The following is an 18,689-nucleotide window of genomic DNA, read 5'->3' on the forward strand; positions in this document are numbered from 1 at the left end:
ATTTATTTATTTATTTATTTTTTTTGAGACGGAGTCTCGCTCTGTCGCCCAGGCTGGAGTGCAGTGGCGCAATCTCGGCTCACTGCAAGCTCCGCCTCCCGGGTTCACGCCATTCTCCTGCCTCAGCCTCCCGAGTAGCTGGGACTACAGGCGCCTGCCCCTGCGCCCGGCTAATTTTTTCTATTTTTAGTAGAGACGGGGTTTCACCATGGTCTCCATCTCCTGACCTTGTGATCCGCCCACCTCGGCCTCCCAAAGTGCTGGGATTACAGGCGTGAGCCACCACGCCCGGCCTCATCTTGACTTTAGATAACATAATGAATATTTACCTAGGTGATAATCTTTTTGCAATGAATTTCCCAGGTGTTTTTTTAGCTTCTAGTATTTGAGAGATTGTTTGGAGGTTCTAGCAGGAGAGTGCAGCTACTTGTATACCCTTGACCAGACTGGTCCTCCTCTATCGGGTATAGTCATCCTCTTCGACCATGTGCATTCAGGAGGGATGCACCTGGAGCAGTGAGGGAGGAAGGGGACACATGCCTAGCCAGCCAGATCAGCCAAATGAACACTGGCAATCAATGGGGTGACAGATATCGCAGCCAGAGAACCCTTACATCCTGAGCTTCTAGTGTTTGAATGTCTAGATCCCTAGGAAGACCAAGGGTTTTTTCCTGGTTTATCCCCTCAAATAAGTTTTCCAAACTTCTAGATTTCTCTTCTTCCTCAGAAACAATTATTCTTAGGTTTGGCCATTTACTATGGCTCCAACTTACTTGGAGACTTTGTTCATTTTTTTTTTTTCTATTATCTTTGTCTTTGTCAGATTGGGGTAATTCAAAAGCCTTGTCTTCAAGCTCTGAAGTTCTCTCTTCTTGTTCTAGTCTATTGTTGAAACTTTCTAGTGCATTTTGTGTTTCTCTAAGTGTGTCTTTCATTTCCAGAAGTTGTGATAGTCTTTTCTTTATGATATTTATTTCTCTGGATAATTTTTAAAATCCACATCCTATATTGTTTTTGAAAATTTGTTTAGGCCAAATGTGGTGGCTCATGCCTGTAACCCCAGCACTTTGGGAGGCTGAGGAGGGCAGATCACCTGAGGTCAGGAGTTCAAGACCAGCTTGGCCAACATGGTGAAACCTCATTTCTACAAACCATAAAAATTAGAGAGGCATGGTGGTGGGCACCTTTAATCCCAGCCACTTGAGAGGCTGAGGCAGGAGAATCAAGTGAACCTGGGAGGTGGAGGTTGCAGTGAGCCAAGATCACACTACTGCATTCCAGCCTGGGCAGCAGAGTGAGATTCTGTCTCAAAAAGAAAGAAAGAAAACCATAAATAAGTTTCTTTAAGTTGTTTTTCATTTTTCTGTGGTATCTCCTTGAGTAACTTAATAATCAGCCTTCTGAATTCTTTATCTGGCAATTTGAAGATTTCTTCTTGGTTTGGATCCATTGCTGGGGAGCTAGTGTTATCTTTTGGTGGTGTTATAGAGTCCTGTTTTGTCATATTACCAGACTTACTTTTCTGTTTCCTTCTCATTTGGGTATATTGGGTATTTCAGTGAAAAGATCTGGAACACACAGGCTGCTGTTCAGATTCTTTCATCCCATGGGGTGATCCCTTGATGTTGTGCTCTCCCCCTTCCTCTAGGAATAGGACTTCCCTAGAGCCAGACTGCAGTTATTGTTATTCTCTTCTGGGTCTAGCCACTGTGGGTGCTACCAGGTTCCAGGCTGGTGCTGGGGAATGTCTGCAGAGTCCTGTGATATGATCCATCTTCAGGTCTCCCATCTGTGGGGCACCTGCTATGATGAAGTTGGCAAGGAAGTGAAGTAGACTCTGTGAGAGTCCTTGGTTGTAGATATGTTTAGTGTGCTGGTTGTCTTGAATGCTGGTTATGCTAGCAGTGAAGTTGTCAGATGGACACACTCAGGACCTCTGGTTAGCCAGGATGTTGCAGGCAGTGGAATTAGCTGTTGTCTTCTCCCTCCTTGGAGCAGGGTTATTCTGTCCTGAGTTACTCTAATGGTTTGAGTTGGTTGGCCTCCAGCCAGGAGGTGGTGCTTTAAAGAGAGCACCAACTGCAGTAGTAGACAGGGGATTTACATCCTGTCCTGGTCACTCTGTCCCCATGTTATCTGGCAACAGAGAGATGGATTTCCCGCCAGTGAAAGTGAGAGTCAAGTATTATTTAACTAGAGGTCTGGCAAACTGAAAAAGGGTTTGGGCTTCCAGATCATGATCAGTTGTTGGGATCCTGTGATTCACAGCTTGTTCTAAGTTTGCCAGGGTAAGTATTCAGGTTTCTCAGGTGATGGGCGGGGCCATACAGCTCCCAAGAGTTTATGTCTTTTGTGTTTGGGTACCAGGGTGGGTAGAGAAAAAACATCACATGGGGTCAGGGTTAGGCAGGTCTGAGCTCACACTCTCTTTGGGCAGGGCTTGCCATGAATGCTGTGGATCATGAGGGTTGCTTCTCAGGGTATTATGGCTGCCTCTGCTGTGTCATACAGGTCGCCAGGGAAGTGGGAGAAAGCTGGCAGTGATAGGCCTTACCCAGCTCCCACATAGCTGGTGAGGCAAGTCTTGTTCCTCCCATGCCCCACCAATAACATGGAGTTTATATCCTGGCAGCTCATGCCTGGGGCTGTGATCTTGCCCTAGGCTACAACCCTTCCCACTGAGAAAGCAAGCAGGCTTTCAGGCCACGCCCCTCCCCACCTTCTCACACCATCTGTTACAGTTCCTGTGCTGATATCTGTAGCAGTTCCTCTTTGCACCCTGGATCCTGCTTAAGAAAATTCGTATCCAGTTGAAATTATTACAAAATTCATTTGGAAGCTTCTTTCATCCTGTGACTCCTCTTTAAATTCCACTGGCTGCCTTGTCCAAGGACCCCTGTGAGAGAAAGTCAGGGATGGCTTCCCTGGGCTTGAGCTGGAGAATGGGAGTGCCTACAGGACTCTTCCTTCTGCCTCTTCTACTTTTATGTTTTGCATATATTTTATATTTGGCTCCCTATATCCATTTCTGTTCCAGGTAAGGTTAAATCCTTCTCATGTAACCCAGATTTTCAGGTTCCCCAGTAGGGATGTGCGTTCAGAGGTGGGTTTTTCCCCCTTCACACATTTGTGGCTGTCTTACAGAATTTTCAGTATTGAGTTGCTTCCTTCAAAGGATCTGTGAATTCTTTCAGTTTTCCTGGTATGTTCCTAAGGTGGTTCCTGGAGGAAAAGTTCACAGTGTGAGTCTCCTCACACAGTTCTGTTGTCCAAGTGGGAGCTTCACCTTAGCCCTCTTAGCTGCCATTTTCTCCCCACGACTTCACATTTTTAGACAGACTTAAAGAAATTAATTTGCCCAAGGTGATACAACTTTTCATATATGTACTAGAGTCCAAACTTGAATATAGGCAATATGAGATCTCAGAGCCTGAGATACTAAAAAATATACTGTTTGTTTTCCCCATAGGCAGAAAATGGAAATAAAACATAGAAATAAGCTGTCCAGTCTGACTTGGTCATTTGGGTTAGTTTTTCAGTACTACCAGCTCTCCAATACTGGTCAAGGCACCATTTCTCAAATGGCAGAAAGATTAGGAAATACATCCCGAGAGTTGCAATCTCTTCAAGTCCAGAACAGAAAGCTTTCAGGAAGTCTGCAGCATGTGGCTGAAAAACTCTGTCGTGAGCTCTATAACAAAACTGGAGGTAAGTGTGTCCTGGTCACTCTGTCCCCATGTTATCTGGCAACGGAGAGATAGATTTCCCACCGGTGAAAGTGAGAGTCAAGTATTATTTAAATAGAGGTCTGGCAAACTGAAAAAGGGTTTGGGCTTCCAGATCATGATCAGTTGTTGGGATCCCGTGATTCACATGTGTCTGTGATACCATACATCAAGGGACTCTTCAAATGCAGACATTTTAAAACAATACAAACAATTAACTATGAATAACCAAAATAAGACAACAAGTAAAGAAAATACAGGGTTATGTCTCAATTTACCTCAGCAGATGTTCTTACAAATTCTTTCCTAGTAAGAAGTAAGTAAACTCATAACTGTAGTTCTCAAATCTTAAAAATCATACAGGGACTAGTCCAAAAATGCAGATAACCTGAATCAAACTCAAGTTATTTTAATTCAGGATAACTTGGCTGGGTATCAGAAATATGTAGCTTATTAAGGACCACAGATAATGACAGTGCCAGTGGTAGGTGAACCACCATTGATAAATTTACTGCTGGAGAAGGCTAGGAGCATCGTTTCAGTGTGAGTGTGTGTGTATTCCTATTCTATTCTTTTCAAGTTTTGTGATAATCCACTTTATTCAAGTCAGCTCTCCCTTCTGCTCTCTTTATCATGCTTACTTAGGAAATGGCATACATGTTCAGGTTTCCACTTTTTATTTCTTTTTTAGGAACTCTGAAGGAGGGCAAAGTCTCCTCATCTACTATACACACACCACTTCCCACCTGAAACGGACATCCTGATTGCGTGGCTACCTAGGAAAAAATATTAATAGGCACAGTTTTACTTCTCTAAGTGATTCTTTCCTACATGACTAATGACCTCAATGGTCATAATGTCCTTATTTACTAATTTTTCTTTTTCTGTTTTTTTTGGGTGGGGGGAGATGGAGTCTCATTCTGTTGCCTAGGCTGGAAGGCAGTGACATGATCTCACTGCTGCAACTTCCTCCTCCCAGGTTTAAGCAATTCTCCTGCCTCAGCCTCCTAAGTAGCTGGGACTACAGGTGTGCACCACCACACCCAGCTAATTTTTTTTTTTTTTTTTTGTATTTTTAGTAGAGATAGGTTTTCACTGTGTTGGGCAGGCTGGTCTTGAACTCCCAACCTCAGGTGTTCCCCCTGCCCCGGCCTCCCAAAGTGCTGGGATTATAAGCGTGAACACCCCACCTGGCGCTTATTTACGAATTTTCCAACAAAGCCCAGTGTGCATACTTTCCTTTGTTATTTGCCATATCTTCAAAAAGATAATCCACTACTTGACAGGCTGAGGTTGGAAGATTGACCTGAGGAGATCAAGACCAGCCCAGGCAACATAGTAAGACACTATCTCAGAAATTATTTTTATTTTTATTTACTTATTTATTATTTATTTTTAAAGTCAGAGTCTCACTCTGTCACCTAGGCTGGAGTGCAGTGGTGTGATCTCGGCTCACTGCAGCCTCCATCTCCTGGGTTCAAGCGATTTTCATATCTCCTCCTGGGCAGCTGGGATTACAGGCGTGCACCACCACATCTGGCTAATTTTTGTCCTTTTTTAGTAGAGATGGGGTTTCTCCATGTTGCCCAGGCTGGTCTTGAACTCTGGCCTCAAGTGATCTGCCCCCCTCAGCCTCCCAAAGTGCTGGGATTACAGGCATGAGCCACTGCACCTGGCCAAAAATATTTTTTTTTAAGGTAACCGAGATTTTCCTAACACAAATGGTCTTTCAAATTTTTATTTAGGTATATAAAAACAAATAAAAAGAGAAACTATGCAAATAAGTCATTTAATTTAAATATAAACTCTAAATGCAAATATATTAAAGTTTCTTCTCATATAAAATTCTTATATACTTTTGGTTAGACGTCAGTTCTCAGTTTTAATCTGCTACTTTTTATTTCTTACCCTCATCTTACCCATTATCCATCCATCCATCCACCCACTGAAGTGATATTTATCCATTTAGTTAGCACTACTACCAGTATGGTTGGAGTATTTACTGAATGCCTACTGATGCATATCTGACAAAACACACAGGATGTCTACTGTCATGGACCACTTACTCTAGTGGGGTGGTAGAAGTAAGTATATTGAAAAACATAAAATAAGATGACTCATGTCTTTATCTGTTTGTGTTGCTATAAAGGAGTACCCGAGCCTGGGTAATTTATACAGAAAAGAGTTTTATTTGGTTAATGATTCTGCAGGCTGTACAAGAAGCGTGGTGCCAGCATCTGCTTCTTCTGAGAGCCTCAGGCAGCTTTCACACATGGGGGAAAGTGCAGCAGGTAACAGGACAAGAGTCCAGGAGGCAAGAGACTGGGGAGGGATGTGCCAGGCTCTTTTTAACAATCAGTTCTCCTGAGACTAATAGAGCGAGAACTCACCAAGCTGTTCATAAGGGATCTGCTCCCTTGTCCGAGACACCTCCCATTAGGACCCACCTCCAACACTGGGGATCAAATTCCAATATGAGATTTGGAGGAGACAGATGTTCAAACTGTATCAACCAGCATTTCCAAGTTTTCCCCCAATGTTCCCTATTTTAGTACTAAAAGTCCCAGATTCTGGGAAACTCTAGGTCCCAGGTATACAATAATGATTAGCCAGCCTAAATATAATGTATGAGAGATTAATCAATCCTATGAGAAATGAAGGCAAACAAGGCAAGAGGGATAAGGAATTCAAGGGTAGTCTGTTGCTACTTTAAATAGAACAGTCATAAATCCTTAATTAAGATGATTATATGGTAGCAAAGACTTGAAAAGTTGAGGGAGTTAGCCGTGTAATACAGATAAATAACAAGCTTTATAGGTAAAACAGGAAACACAAGAGCCTTAAAACATGAATGTATCTGCATATTCAAGGAATAATAAGGAGCCCATGTGGTTGGAGTGGGAGACTAACAGGAGGCTAGGTAGAGATCATAGATAGCATTAGGTGCCTTTGCGAGAGATTTGGCTGCTATTTTGAGCAGATGAGGATTAATTATGGGGTCTTGAGCAGAGGAAATACATGATCTGGCATAAGTTTTTAAAGGCTTAATCTACAATTATGTTAAAATTAGACTAGAAGAGGAAAGAATAGCAACAGAGAGATAAGAGATGGCTATTACTAAAATCCAGGAGAAATATGATGGTTCTTCTAACTAGGATATTGTTTGTGGAAATGATTTTGCATGATGGGACACAAATGGATGTGTGAGAAATGAAAGATTCAAAAACAGCTCCAGAATTTGGGGGCAAAACAGCTAGAAGCATAGAGATGTGATCGAGTGAAAGGAGGAAGAATTCTCTGGCTACAAGGGGAAAATTGGAAACCAGGAATGCTGTTTGGGGAGCTACATATATGAGGAAAAAATTCTGGGCCAGACATGTAAACAGACTTACATTCCTTTTGTCCAAAACACAGCAAAAATGAAGGGGAAATGGAGAGAGAAAGGACTGTAAGAAAAAAAAGACGATTAGCCTTTTTTTTTAGGATGACATATTTTCATGTATTTATGAAATGGAATGCCCTTCCTGGGGTTTTTGGCCTTGCTAATATGACCATTGTTGTTTATTGATCCTAAATATCCGTAAACATTTGTTGCACTATATCATATACAAAAATAGTAATTTATAGGTAAAGAGAGTTCATAGAAAGTGTACGTGTTCCGTTTAGAAATTAGTTGGTATTTTATTTTTCTTAGGTGTATGTGCCATGGACAAAACATTTGAGAACAGGTCATTTTCAGTCCACCCATTTTTCTGGCCAAAAATATGCATTTTCTTCTTTAAAAATATATATTTTTGAGGGGGAGCAGAGAGGTGGGGAAACAAGGTCTCACGCTGTTGTCCAGGCTGGAGTGGAGGGTGTATGTATATGTATATCTATTTATATCTAGGTCTATACCTATATCTATATGTATACATAGAGAAATGAATTTCTTCTGACCTGTATTCCATTTTCCTCCTCCAATGGTTTAAGTAATAGTATATTAAATATTTAGTTAGTTGAAGTTAAGGAGGTAAAGCGGTTTCTCTATTTCTGTCTCTTTAGTTACATCGTATCACTACCTATTTCACATAAGGCTCTCAGTCCTTTAGTCTCTCACCTTTTGATCTAATTGTCCCTTGCTTCCTCTTAAACATTCATTGAAAATTTCTCTATTAATTCCCATGCAAGTATGGGACTTATTTTTACATAGAGCACATAGAGGGTCACTTGTATCTGAAGATCAAAGGTATTTAAGAAAACATTGTACGTGAGATGGGAATAAGGTATTAATGCACTGTACTAAAATTGCAGTTACATAGTTTTTATTTACTGAATCCAGAGCAGAATGAACCAGGATTCTCCTTGCTGAGTCCAGTTGCTGCTTCATAATCTTTTTCAGCACAGCACTCCAAGCACGTATTACCCATCTAAGTTCTCATAACACCAGGGACCACAGTTGAAACTGACCTTTATTAAATGCTTCTTATGCGTAAGTCTCTGCACAAACTGGACTCTGGTTTTTACGTATTTAATCTTTACAATAATCCTTTTAGGTAAGCGTCATTCCCATTCTTGTTCTGTGTTTTAGGAAGTCTGAGGCTCCCTGCATTTTTGCTTGAGTCTCTCCAGGTTGTTACATTTCTCCTGGTAGAATTCCGACGCAAGCAGACCTGTCCGAGAGAGTGCAAAAACTATTGACTTCCACAGCAAGTTTTTCATAACATGACAAAGATATCCTTCTAAGTTATTTATTTATTTAAATTTTGTTTTACTTCATGAAATATTTCAAATTTACAAGAAGATTAAATGATAATATAATACCTACCTGTGTATTACCTACTGAGATTTTAACATGTTAACTAGGTCGCTTTTAAAATAAAGAAATTGTTATGGCTATGACTTGAGTTCTCATCCCACTACAAACCCTCAAGAGACTGGATTAGGTTCCTAACTAAATGACCCAAGGTCATGTATCCACATAGGGTTAAAACTATAGTGCTCAGGGCTTGGATCCTATGTTTGCGATCCCTACCCATACTTCTCTGGCCTGGATGCCCAATTTAATTTGCGACACATGGAGATTCAGCATTCTAACTTCATGCTTGCTTCAGTGTTTTTTTCCTTAAAAAGACTCCACATCATATCGGTATATACTGTCTTTTTTAAAACTGATTTTACTGTTATGTAAGATAATTTTGAGAACATTATAGAAACTTTATTTCCTAAACACAATGCGGTTGGAGTTTCTGTACATTTCAACTGCTTTGTAAAATTGAATATTCTCTTCACGTGCTGAATTTCACAGGCAAGTGGCAAGAAAGTTCCAATGATTTATTACTAGATTCCACATAAGCAATTAGTGTCTGTTTTAATTTCTACAACATACTTAGGACCAGTTACAATTCCTGGCATTTAGTAGGTATCCAGTAAACATTGTAGTTATCATTGCCTGGGCAATTAATTAAATATTGAAGAGGAGTTAATTCTTTCTTAGGACATCAAATATTATGTAATTTCAAGAGAGGAGCAAGACAGACTCATACAGAAAATAACAATAAATTTGGCTTTTTTCCAAGTGCACAGGTGCAGCCCTTGTACTGACCAATGGAAGTGGCATGGAGACAAATGCTACCAGTTCTATAAAGACGGCAAAAGTTGGGAGGACTGTAAATATTTCTGCCTCAGTGAGAACTGTACCATGCTGAAGATAAACAAACAAGAAGATCTGGTAAGATTCTGAGGCTTTTCTCAAAAAGACGCCTTAAAAGAGTTAAGCCAGAAGATTCTAAGGATCAAGAATATAGGTCCACGGTTTTTCACACTCGTTTCAATCAGGGCCTGAGTCTTATTCCTATTGCTTTGAATGGTCCCCTGAAGTAGCTAGAAGGAGTTGTGTTCTCCAGAAATACACACCCCTTAGAAAGATAAGCAATATCACTTCAAACTCCCCTCTCAGGGAGCAAAGGTAGAATGTCCTAACTTCTTTCCTGTTTTGGTTTGGGTAGAAAAGGAAGAATATTGACGCAATGTCAGAAACATGAAGATAGTACTGCCTGCTCTTCCATTTTAAAAGTGGCAAAGCTTTTAAGTGGAAAATATTTAACTAAATTATTACCATAACCTGCAAATATATATCTTGCTTTCCAGAAGTTTACAGTCTAGGATAGATTGGTCAAGGCAAATGTGACAATAAAACTACAAATTGACATATATTGAGTTAGTACATGCAATTAAAGTACACAATTAAAATATGATTATTCCACTTTCTCTCATATTTATTATTGCCTTTGAATTGAAGTTCTTAAATAGTATGGCCGTTGCTTATTTATCATTGTTTCTCTAGAATTTGGCAGAGATTTTTCTTGATAAAGAGTAGGTTATCAACAAAGGGTTGTTTAATTGAATTAAATTCTCAGCTCACTATACAAATTCTTAACATCATTCTAGTTACTTCTTAATTTCTACCTACTTCCTGAAATCTGTGATGAAAGAACCTCTGTAATTTCTCTCAGCTACTAAGACATTTTATAACCCTTTCTCGATGGCTTAATTTAGGCATCAAGCGAGGCAATTTCTTTGACTAAGACAGTGTGCCCTAGCATAAACCCTCCTAATTTTTCTTATTCTCTTTGATTCCTCTGCCTCCAGCATACACTGCAAACTCAGGTATAAAATTGAACTATACTATATCAGGTGGTAGGACATTTTCTTGTTAAATCTATGTAGTTATTTTTTATATGAACTTCATATATTTGTATATATTTAAATCCTTTTCATATGATTTGCTTTCAAAACTTTTAATTTGAAGGGACCCCCCTATTTAATTAGAATAAAGATTTTCAACTACAGTTATTTTCACATGTTACTCTATGACTATTGCTTGCTAATAGCTTCATTTACATTTGCAATAATCTCTCATTAAATCGGTATATTTTATTAATTATCTGAGGGGTTATGGATGTAACAATGAAACAAAGTGTATGGCCTTGAGAAACTCATTGTATAAATGGATAATTATAATAAATATTTAGATAATGTCTATGTTAAAATATTAGGAGTACACTGAGCCTGGGAGGTTGAGGCTGCAGTGAGCCATGATCGTGCCAGTGCACTCCAGCCTGGGCGACAGAGTGAGACCCTGTCCCCACCAATTCTCCAAAAATATGTATTAGGAGTGCAGAGTGAGACTAGATAGAAGGAAGCAAATCACTTTTTAAATGTAAACATATGTTAAATATGGATATTGGGAAAAGAATTACCATGTATAGGACTATACACATGTATGCACATAAATATTTATAAATAGAAATTTAAAAATTTCTTTCTCCCCTTCCTAGTCTAAGACGTAAATCATCCTTGCAAATTTTTCTTTTAGTTTCTTTCTTCCTTTCCCAGGCATTTATAAAGGTTGCTACCTCATTCCTGCACTTTTCCCTCCATATTCTTCCCTGTCCCAGAATCATTCCACATCTCTTTATTAGTCTTTCCCTCATATTTTTATATCAACATTCATATTTAATTCTGTGCCTTAAAAGCCATGCGTCAGGAATAAATCTGGGTTGATGTGATTTCTGCTTTCAGAATATCGATATGTGTTCCACATTTACTAAGACAAAACGAGTTATTAAACCCGGACAAATTTCGGACAGGCCTCAGTGTCGATGCTTTTTCTCTTAAGCATGTGAGCATCTGTGTGAAGCAGGACTGGTGTGTGCTTTGAGAAAAGCGTTGGCTGGCCCGTGCATGTCTGTGCATGTGTGTGATCATGCCTCCAAAGCTAAAGCTTTTCTTGTGTGCTTTCTGCAGGACTTTGCCATATTCCAGAGCCGCTCTCCGTTTTTCTACTCTTATTGGACAGGGCTTTTGCGCCCTGACAGTGGCAAGGCCTGGATGTGGATGGATGGAACCCCTTTCGCTTCTGAACTGTAAGCCTTCAGGATATTTTATGGGAAAGGCATTTAACAAAGATATTTTGCTTGAGTGACAGAGTTCAAGAATTTGGTCCATCAAGTATTGCTCAAACTTCTGCTTTGTACTGGATACTGTGTTTGCAGGAGGATGACTGAAGATATTTGAACCATAGTGCGTCCTCATTTTGTTGTGTGTGTGTGTGTGTGTGTGTGTGTGTGTGTGTGTGTGTGTGTTTGTTTGTTTTTTGAGATAAGGTCTTGCTCTGCTGCATGGGCTGGAGTGCAGTGGTGCAATCTCTGCTCACTGAAATCTCTGCCTCCCAGGCTGAAGCTCTCCTCTCATCTCAGCCTCCTGGGTAGCTCAGACTACGGGCGTGCACCACTACATCCAGCTAATTTTTTGTATTTTTTGGAAAGTTGGGTTTATGCTGTGTTGCCCAGTCTTGTTTAGAACTCCTGGACGCAAGCGATTTGCCCTTCTTGGCCTCCCAAAGTGCTGGGATTACAAGCATGAGCCACCACACCCGGCCAGTGCTTGCTTTTGAACTGCTTATAAGCCAGTGAGGGAGACAGATACACAGCATTAGTGAAATATCAGGGTAGTTCTCTTGCTGCTGGCAGAAGTTTGTGTCTGGGACATACTGTGGATGAGAGAAGGGAGAGACAGAGAGAGAGATCTTTATGGGCGAATAAACTGAAGCCCAGGAGTCCAGGCTGTAATGGCGGTTGCCTAAAATCACACAACTGGTCAGTACCCAGAGATAGGATAAGATTTCTTGGCTCTCTGTGCATTAGTAAAATAGGGAACACATCTTTAAAAAATGCAGTATCTGAGAAAAGATTTGCTGAAAATGTAAGGTGTAATATAAAACACTAGTCTCATATATGCCGTGAGCATTTAGATAGGAGTACACATGGTATCTGTGTTAGTCTATTTTTGCATCAGCATAAATGAATGCCTGAGGCTGGATAGTTTATAAAGAAAGGAGGTTTAATTGGTTCACAATTCTGCAGGCTGTACAAGCATCTGCTTGGCTTCTGAGGAGGCTTCAGGGAGCATTACTCATGGCAGAAGGCAAAGCAAGAGCTGGCATGTCCAGTGGCTAGAGAGAACACAAAAGAGAGGGGGGTGGGAGGAGGTTCCAGGCCCTTTTAAACCACCAGATCTTGCATGAACTAACTGAGAACTCACTCATCACCAAGAAGAGGGCACCAAGCCATTCATGAGGTATCCACCCCGATGACCCAAATACCTCCTGCCAGGCCCCACCTCCAACACTGGGAATGATATTTCAACTAAGATTTGGAAAGAACAAACATCCAAACCATATCAGTATCCTTTGAAACAGGAAATTGTAATTTGTCTATCAAAATATATCACATTTAAAGCCGTATTTGAACAGACATTCTTCTTCCCTATATACAATATATCATTTATTCTCCCAGGAAACAGGATATATTTGATGTAATCATTTGTATTTTACAGTTAAGTAAACTGAGTTACAGAGAAGGTAGATAACTTTTTAAGTGGCAGAGAAACTATATAAATTTGGAGGAGAACACGTAGCTTCACTTTAGTTAGAAATGATTTTTGCTGTTTTGGGTGACCTGCTGTTTCTTTTTTTTCCTCCTTTAATAATTTATTTATTTATGTATTTATTTATTTTTATTATACTTTATGTTCTAGGGTACATATGCACAACATGCAGGTTTGTTACATACATATACATGTGCCATGTTGGTGTGCTGCACCCATTGACTTGTCATTTACATTAGGTATATCTCCTAATGTTATCCCTCCCCTCTCCCCCCACCCCACAACAGGCCCCAGTGTGTGATGTTCCCCTTCCTGTGTCCAAGTGATCTCATTGTTCAATTCCCACCTATGAGTGAGAACATGCGGTGTTTGGTTTTCTGTTCTTGCGATAGTTTGCTGAGAATGATGGTTTCCAGCTGCATCCATGTGCCTACAAAGGGCACGAACTCATCCTTTTTTATGGTTGTATAATATTCCATGGTGTATATGTGCCACATTTTCTTAATCCAGTCTGTCACTGATGGACACTTGGGTTGGTTCCAAGTCTTTACTATTGTGAATAGTGCCGCAATAAACATACGCGTGCATGTGTCTTTATAGCAGCATGATTTATAATCCTTTGGGTATATACCCAGTAATGGGATGGCTGGTGACCTGCTGTGTCTAAGAATGAGTGTGGAAACTTAGGGGCTGAAGAGAAAGAGGCATATGACCCCATTTTCCCAGTAAACTGATTCTGGTATCTAGACTATAATTTTATCACCCTAGGAAGAATGGGTATTTAATATTTTATTTTAGAAATAAACTGTGATTAAATTTACTTTTTCTTCATTTTTTAAGGTTCGAGATTATAATAGATGTCACCAGCCCAAGAAGCAGAGACTGTGTGGCCATCCTTAATGGGATGATCTTCTCAAAGGACTGCCAAGAATTGAAGCGGTGTATCTGTGAGAGGAGAGCGGGAATGGTGAAGACAGAGAGCCTCCATTTCCCCCCTGAAACATTAGGCGAAGGTGACTGATTCTCCCTCTGCAACTGCAAATAGCAGAGTGAGCCAGGCAATGCCAATGCAAGGGCTACTTGAGACATCAGGAAATGGAACATAATCAGGAAACACTATCTCTCTGACTAGTACAAAATGGGTTCTCGTGTTTCCTGTTCAGGATCAGCAGCATTTGTGAGCTTGAGTTTATGCACATATTTAAAAGTCACAAGAAGTCTTATTTACATTCCACCAACCAACCTCAGAAACCCATAATGTCATCTACCTTCTTGGCTTAGAGATAACTTTTAGCTTTCTTTCTTCTCAATGTCTAATATCACCTCCCTGTTTCCATGTCTTCCTTACACTTGGTGGAATGAGAAACTTTTTGTAGAGGAAATACATCGAAGTAACATCCTTTTCCCTGACAGTCAAGCAGTCCATCAGAAATTAGCAGTTACTCCCCAGATTATACCACCAAATACACAAGGCATTCTTTTTGTTTGTTTCAGTTCATACTAGTCCCTTCCCAGTCTATCAGTGAAGACCCCATCTGCCTTGTCTATGCCCTGTTTCCCAACAGGGATGTCTCTTGATATGAGAATCTCAATGCCTTATAAACATTCCTTCCTGTGTCCATTAAGACTCTGATCATTGTCTCCCTTCCATAGGAATTTCTCCCAGGAAAGAAATATATCCCCATCTCAGTTTCATATCAGAACTACCGTCCCCGATATTCCCTTCAGAGAGATTAAAGACTAGAAAAAAGTCAGCCTCTTCATCTGCACCTGTAACAGTATCAGTTCCTATTTTCTTCCATTGACCCATATTTATACCTTTCAGGTACTGAAGATTTAATAATAATAAATGTAAATACTGTGAAGTGTGTGTGATTTTACAATGGACTTGTGATTTGTGGGAAAATTCAGCATGGAAATGCTTTTCAGAATATGATGGCAATCATTATTTTCATCGTGCCTTGCTGAGAGTTTTTGGGGAATTTACAAGAGTACGGATTACACAATTATTCGGAGAAAATAAGATGTCTTTGAAATACATGTTGTCTTCAAGAGAACAGTTTTAACATTTTCCTAAAATGAAATATTTTGAGGCAAGCTTATGGCATCAACACATGGTTGATGAGGTAGCTGCGTTGCATTAGTGCACACAATTTCCAGTCAGGTAGTGGGAAATGAACAGAGACAGTGACATCTTTGTAGCTGCCCCTTTGTGAGGCACTTCTTTCTTGAGATGACTCCATGCACAAATATAACAGGGATCGTTGGGAGTGACACCATCACAGCCACCAAGTTTATTGGTTTATTGATAGTCAATTCTGAGGGTTTAATGCTAGAAAGGATAACATTATAAATCTTTGTTTTTCAACAGTGGCAACTGAGGTGCTTCAGTTTTGTTTTTCATAAACATCTATCTCATGGTAAAATGACATAGAGTAGCAATAATGTGATAGAAAGAACACATTGGTGCTCACTTTCATAAATTTCATTTTGTTAGATTGTCACTTAGCAAAGACGATTGCAGATTCTTCCTTGAGAACTTTCCTTTCAATTTTCTGTTGATTTCCTTAAAATTTTCTTCAGGGTTGAGGAAGTTCTGTTGATATATTGTGTCATGCAAAGAAAACTGTATTTGTGGTTAGAAAATGAAGATTTTAGATCTCTTATTCTGATTTATTTATTAGGCAAGTCACTTTACTTCATGAAGCCTATATCACTGCATATGAAGTAGAAATAGTTATAATTTCCTCATAATGTTACTATTAGCTGAAATGAAGTAAATGTGAAATCAGTTTCATAGTGTGAACTTCAATATAAAATGTAAGGGAAGTCAAGAAAATATTTTTTAAAGGATCTAGCGATTTATTTTTAAATATAGGGGGGCACACACACATGCATAAGCAATGTTAAAAAGAAAAAAAACTTCAGCTGAATTAAATTTAAAAGAGTTTAATTAAGCAATGAAGCATTCACATATCGGGTAGCCTCCAGAGCCAGAGTAGACTCAGAGGCTCCAGAGCAGCCATGTGGTGGAAGAAGACTTATGGACAGAGAAAGGAAAACATACTAAAGAAAACGGAAGTGACGTACAGAAAAAGCTGGATTGGTTACAGCTCTGAGTTTGCCTTATTTGAACACAGTTCAAACAGTTGGCTACCTTTGATTGCCCAAAACACAGTGATTGCCACAAGTGTAGGCTAGGGTCTATTTACACCTCAACTTGTTATAGTTGACATTATGTACAGAGAATCCTTTAGGCTAAACTTAAAATATGTGAGAAGGCGGTGTTAGGCTAAACTTGATTTATTAATAACAACCAACTTCTTTGGAAATTTGTATTTATGAACAAATTGTAGAAGGGCACCTACTTTGGGGAGCTAAGGATTTTATTACCAAATATTTTTGATGATGAGTGCAGATTTTCAATGGAAGTAGTTCATATTAATAAGTACATAACAAGAAATGAGAAGTAAGTCTGCAGTTAAGCAATTGTTATGTAAGCCTTATTGCTACAGAAGGAAAATATGACTGATAGGAGGAAGTCAAATGATTTTGTGGACTAAGCTGTAAAACAGAGACATGCACTCATTGAAGTTTTGACTCCTAGCATCCTATATAGCTGCAGTCTAGCTCAGGGATGGATGACAAGCATCTCTTTAAGTGCCATTGATGTGAAGAGTCTAGCTGCCTGCAGAGTAAGTGGTGAATGGTATGTCATTCCAAGTCTGGGACTAAGGGATAGTGTCACTTTACATTGTGAGGAGGAAAAAATAACATACATTTGACATACTTCGGCTCCTTCCCTTCGTCTTTCCCCTTAATCCCTTTGTCTTTATAGGGATTATTCTTCTTATTCTTCTTCGTCTTTCCCCTTAATCCCTTTGTCTTTATAGCAAAACTCACAATATTGATCACAGTGTGAACAAACATTTCAAAACAACAGAAAAAGTGTATTGCATAACATTCTCACTACACACTTTTGAAAAATCAATATTACGAATAGGAAATAATGATAAAGTGAATTTTAAAATCTGATTTGCTAAGAATAATATCCAGTTGAGAATCAGAGAGGGGCACTGTATGAATTGGTTTTTCTGGATGAGGAGACTTTTTTCTCTCTAGGTTCTTGTTTATGTAATTCTGAAGAAATTGCAGGAGCAGTCAAACAAGGAGCCCAGCCTTTCCTGGTAGAGCTGAGATCCCCGGGTACACAATAAGCTCTTTCTTTTCCTGAGGATATTGAACCTGCTCTCAGGATTTATCAACAGGAAACAGGCCATGAGCCCTGTAACAGCAGGAAGTGTGAGAAGGGTAATGGGAGCTTTTATTTTAAGGATGCAAACACATTATGAACAAGGTAGAAAGTCTGGTAGGTTATCTCAGGGCCAGCTTTAATATGTGGGCGTCGACTCCTCTGTAGGGAGATTCTTACAGTATTTGAAGATTACAAACAGCAGGATCCTCTGATTTAAAGTCTGCATGACTTTTGTACACACTTCATTATATGAATAGATATTTAGGCTCGAATAATATCTATTATTCTACCAATATTATAATATATATATGTATATATATATTATACATTTAATGTACTTTAACCAAACATGTAACAAAAGCTTTTTTACATTTGCAAGACAGTTTTATTTTTAGTTTTCTTTTCGTTTGTTTAAGGCTAACTTAGAACTCAATGAAAGAGATCTAAGATGCCCAATTCATTGTTGGTGGGACTAGGATCTAAGACTGGCATACTCAGTGTTGTATTTGAAAAGCCTTGGTATCCTGGACCAACAACAACCTGCAGAGAAGAATCTCCCCACTACAGCATCTGTGTGGAAAGCAGCATTGTTGCTGAGGAGATCTGTAGGAGCTGAAGTCAGCTGTGCTATAGATAAATTGTAATTTGAAAATACTGCATCATACAACGGGATGACATCAGTTGAAGAATGTTTGCCTTTTGCTTTATTGTACTTTTTAAAGAATGATCATAAATGCTTCATATCCTTTCTCTAAACGTAGTTCCATGACAATGCTTTGAAGAATCTTTAAGGCAAACAATCTTTGCTAGTAAATTCTGCTATTGTTTCTCCTTTATTCCAGGTTATTACATTCAGCTGCCAGCTGTCGGCTGTAAAAATCGAACACAGGAGACAATATATGCTGTGTTTTCTCTGCTATTCTCCTTTTTCAGGTTCGGCAGAAAATTAGAGAAAAATCTCTTTTACTTAAACTCCCACATTTAAACTCTAGGTCAAGGTAAATAAGCAAAAACATGCTCTTCTCATCCTTACACAACCTTATCCATTGTAAAAGGACATTTAGGACATTTAGGTAAGAGGATATTTAGTTTCATTTAAATGATTTCCGGTGACTCAGAGAATTAGGTTTTATTTTTACTTTATATATTTAAGTGATGTCTTTATGCTTAGGAAGAAAAGATGATAATCTAATGAATCTCAGCTCCTCCTTGTGAGAAAAGAAGAATTAAATAAACATATTGAATTAAGCAAATATTTATTGAGAACCTACTAAGTGGTA

At 39.2% G+C, this 18,689-nt stretch overlaps 1 protein-coding gene across 5 annotated transcripts in view; it reads left to right on the top strand.

Moving 5' to 3' along the window:
- The window catches only part of CLEC1A (C-type lectin domain family 1 member A), a 29,315-nt gene extending 14,296 nt beyond the window's left edge, over positions 1-15,019 (top strand). For 2 of the 5 annotated variants that reach the window (XM_005570105.4, XM_005570106.4), the window contains 4 exons: positions 3,532-3,708; positions 9,284-9,435; positions 11,514-11,632; positions 13,995-15,019. In XM_005570105.4, the coding sequence (XP_005570162.3) occupies positions 3,532-3,708; positions 9,284-9,435; positions 11,514-11,632; positions 13,995-14,175 (629 nt within the window). In that variant the 3' untranslated portion in view covers positions 14,176-15,019. Of the gene's footprint in view, positions 1-3,469; positions 3,709-9,283; positions 9,436-11,513; positions 11,633-13,994 lie in introns of all 5 variants that reach the window. The other 3 variants (XM_074006243.1, XM_015430366.3, XM_045364686.3) reach the window with 2 other exon arrangements.
- The last annotated feature ends 3,670 nt before the right edge of the window (positions 15,020-18,689 follow it).

This window comes from Macaca fascicularis, chromosome 11, assembly GCF_037993035.2.
Source record: "Macaca fascicularis isolate 582-1 chromosome 11, T2T-MFA8v1.1".
Classification (NCBI taxonomy): Eukaryota; Metazoa; Chordata; class Mammalia; order Primates; family Cercopithecidae; genus Macaca; species Macaca fascicularis.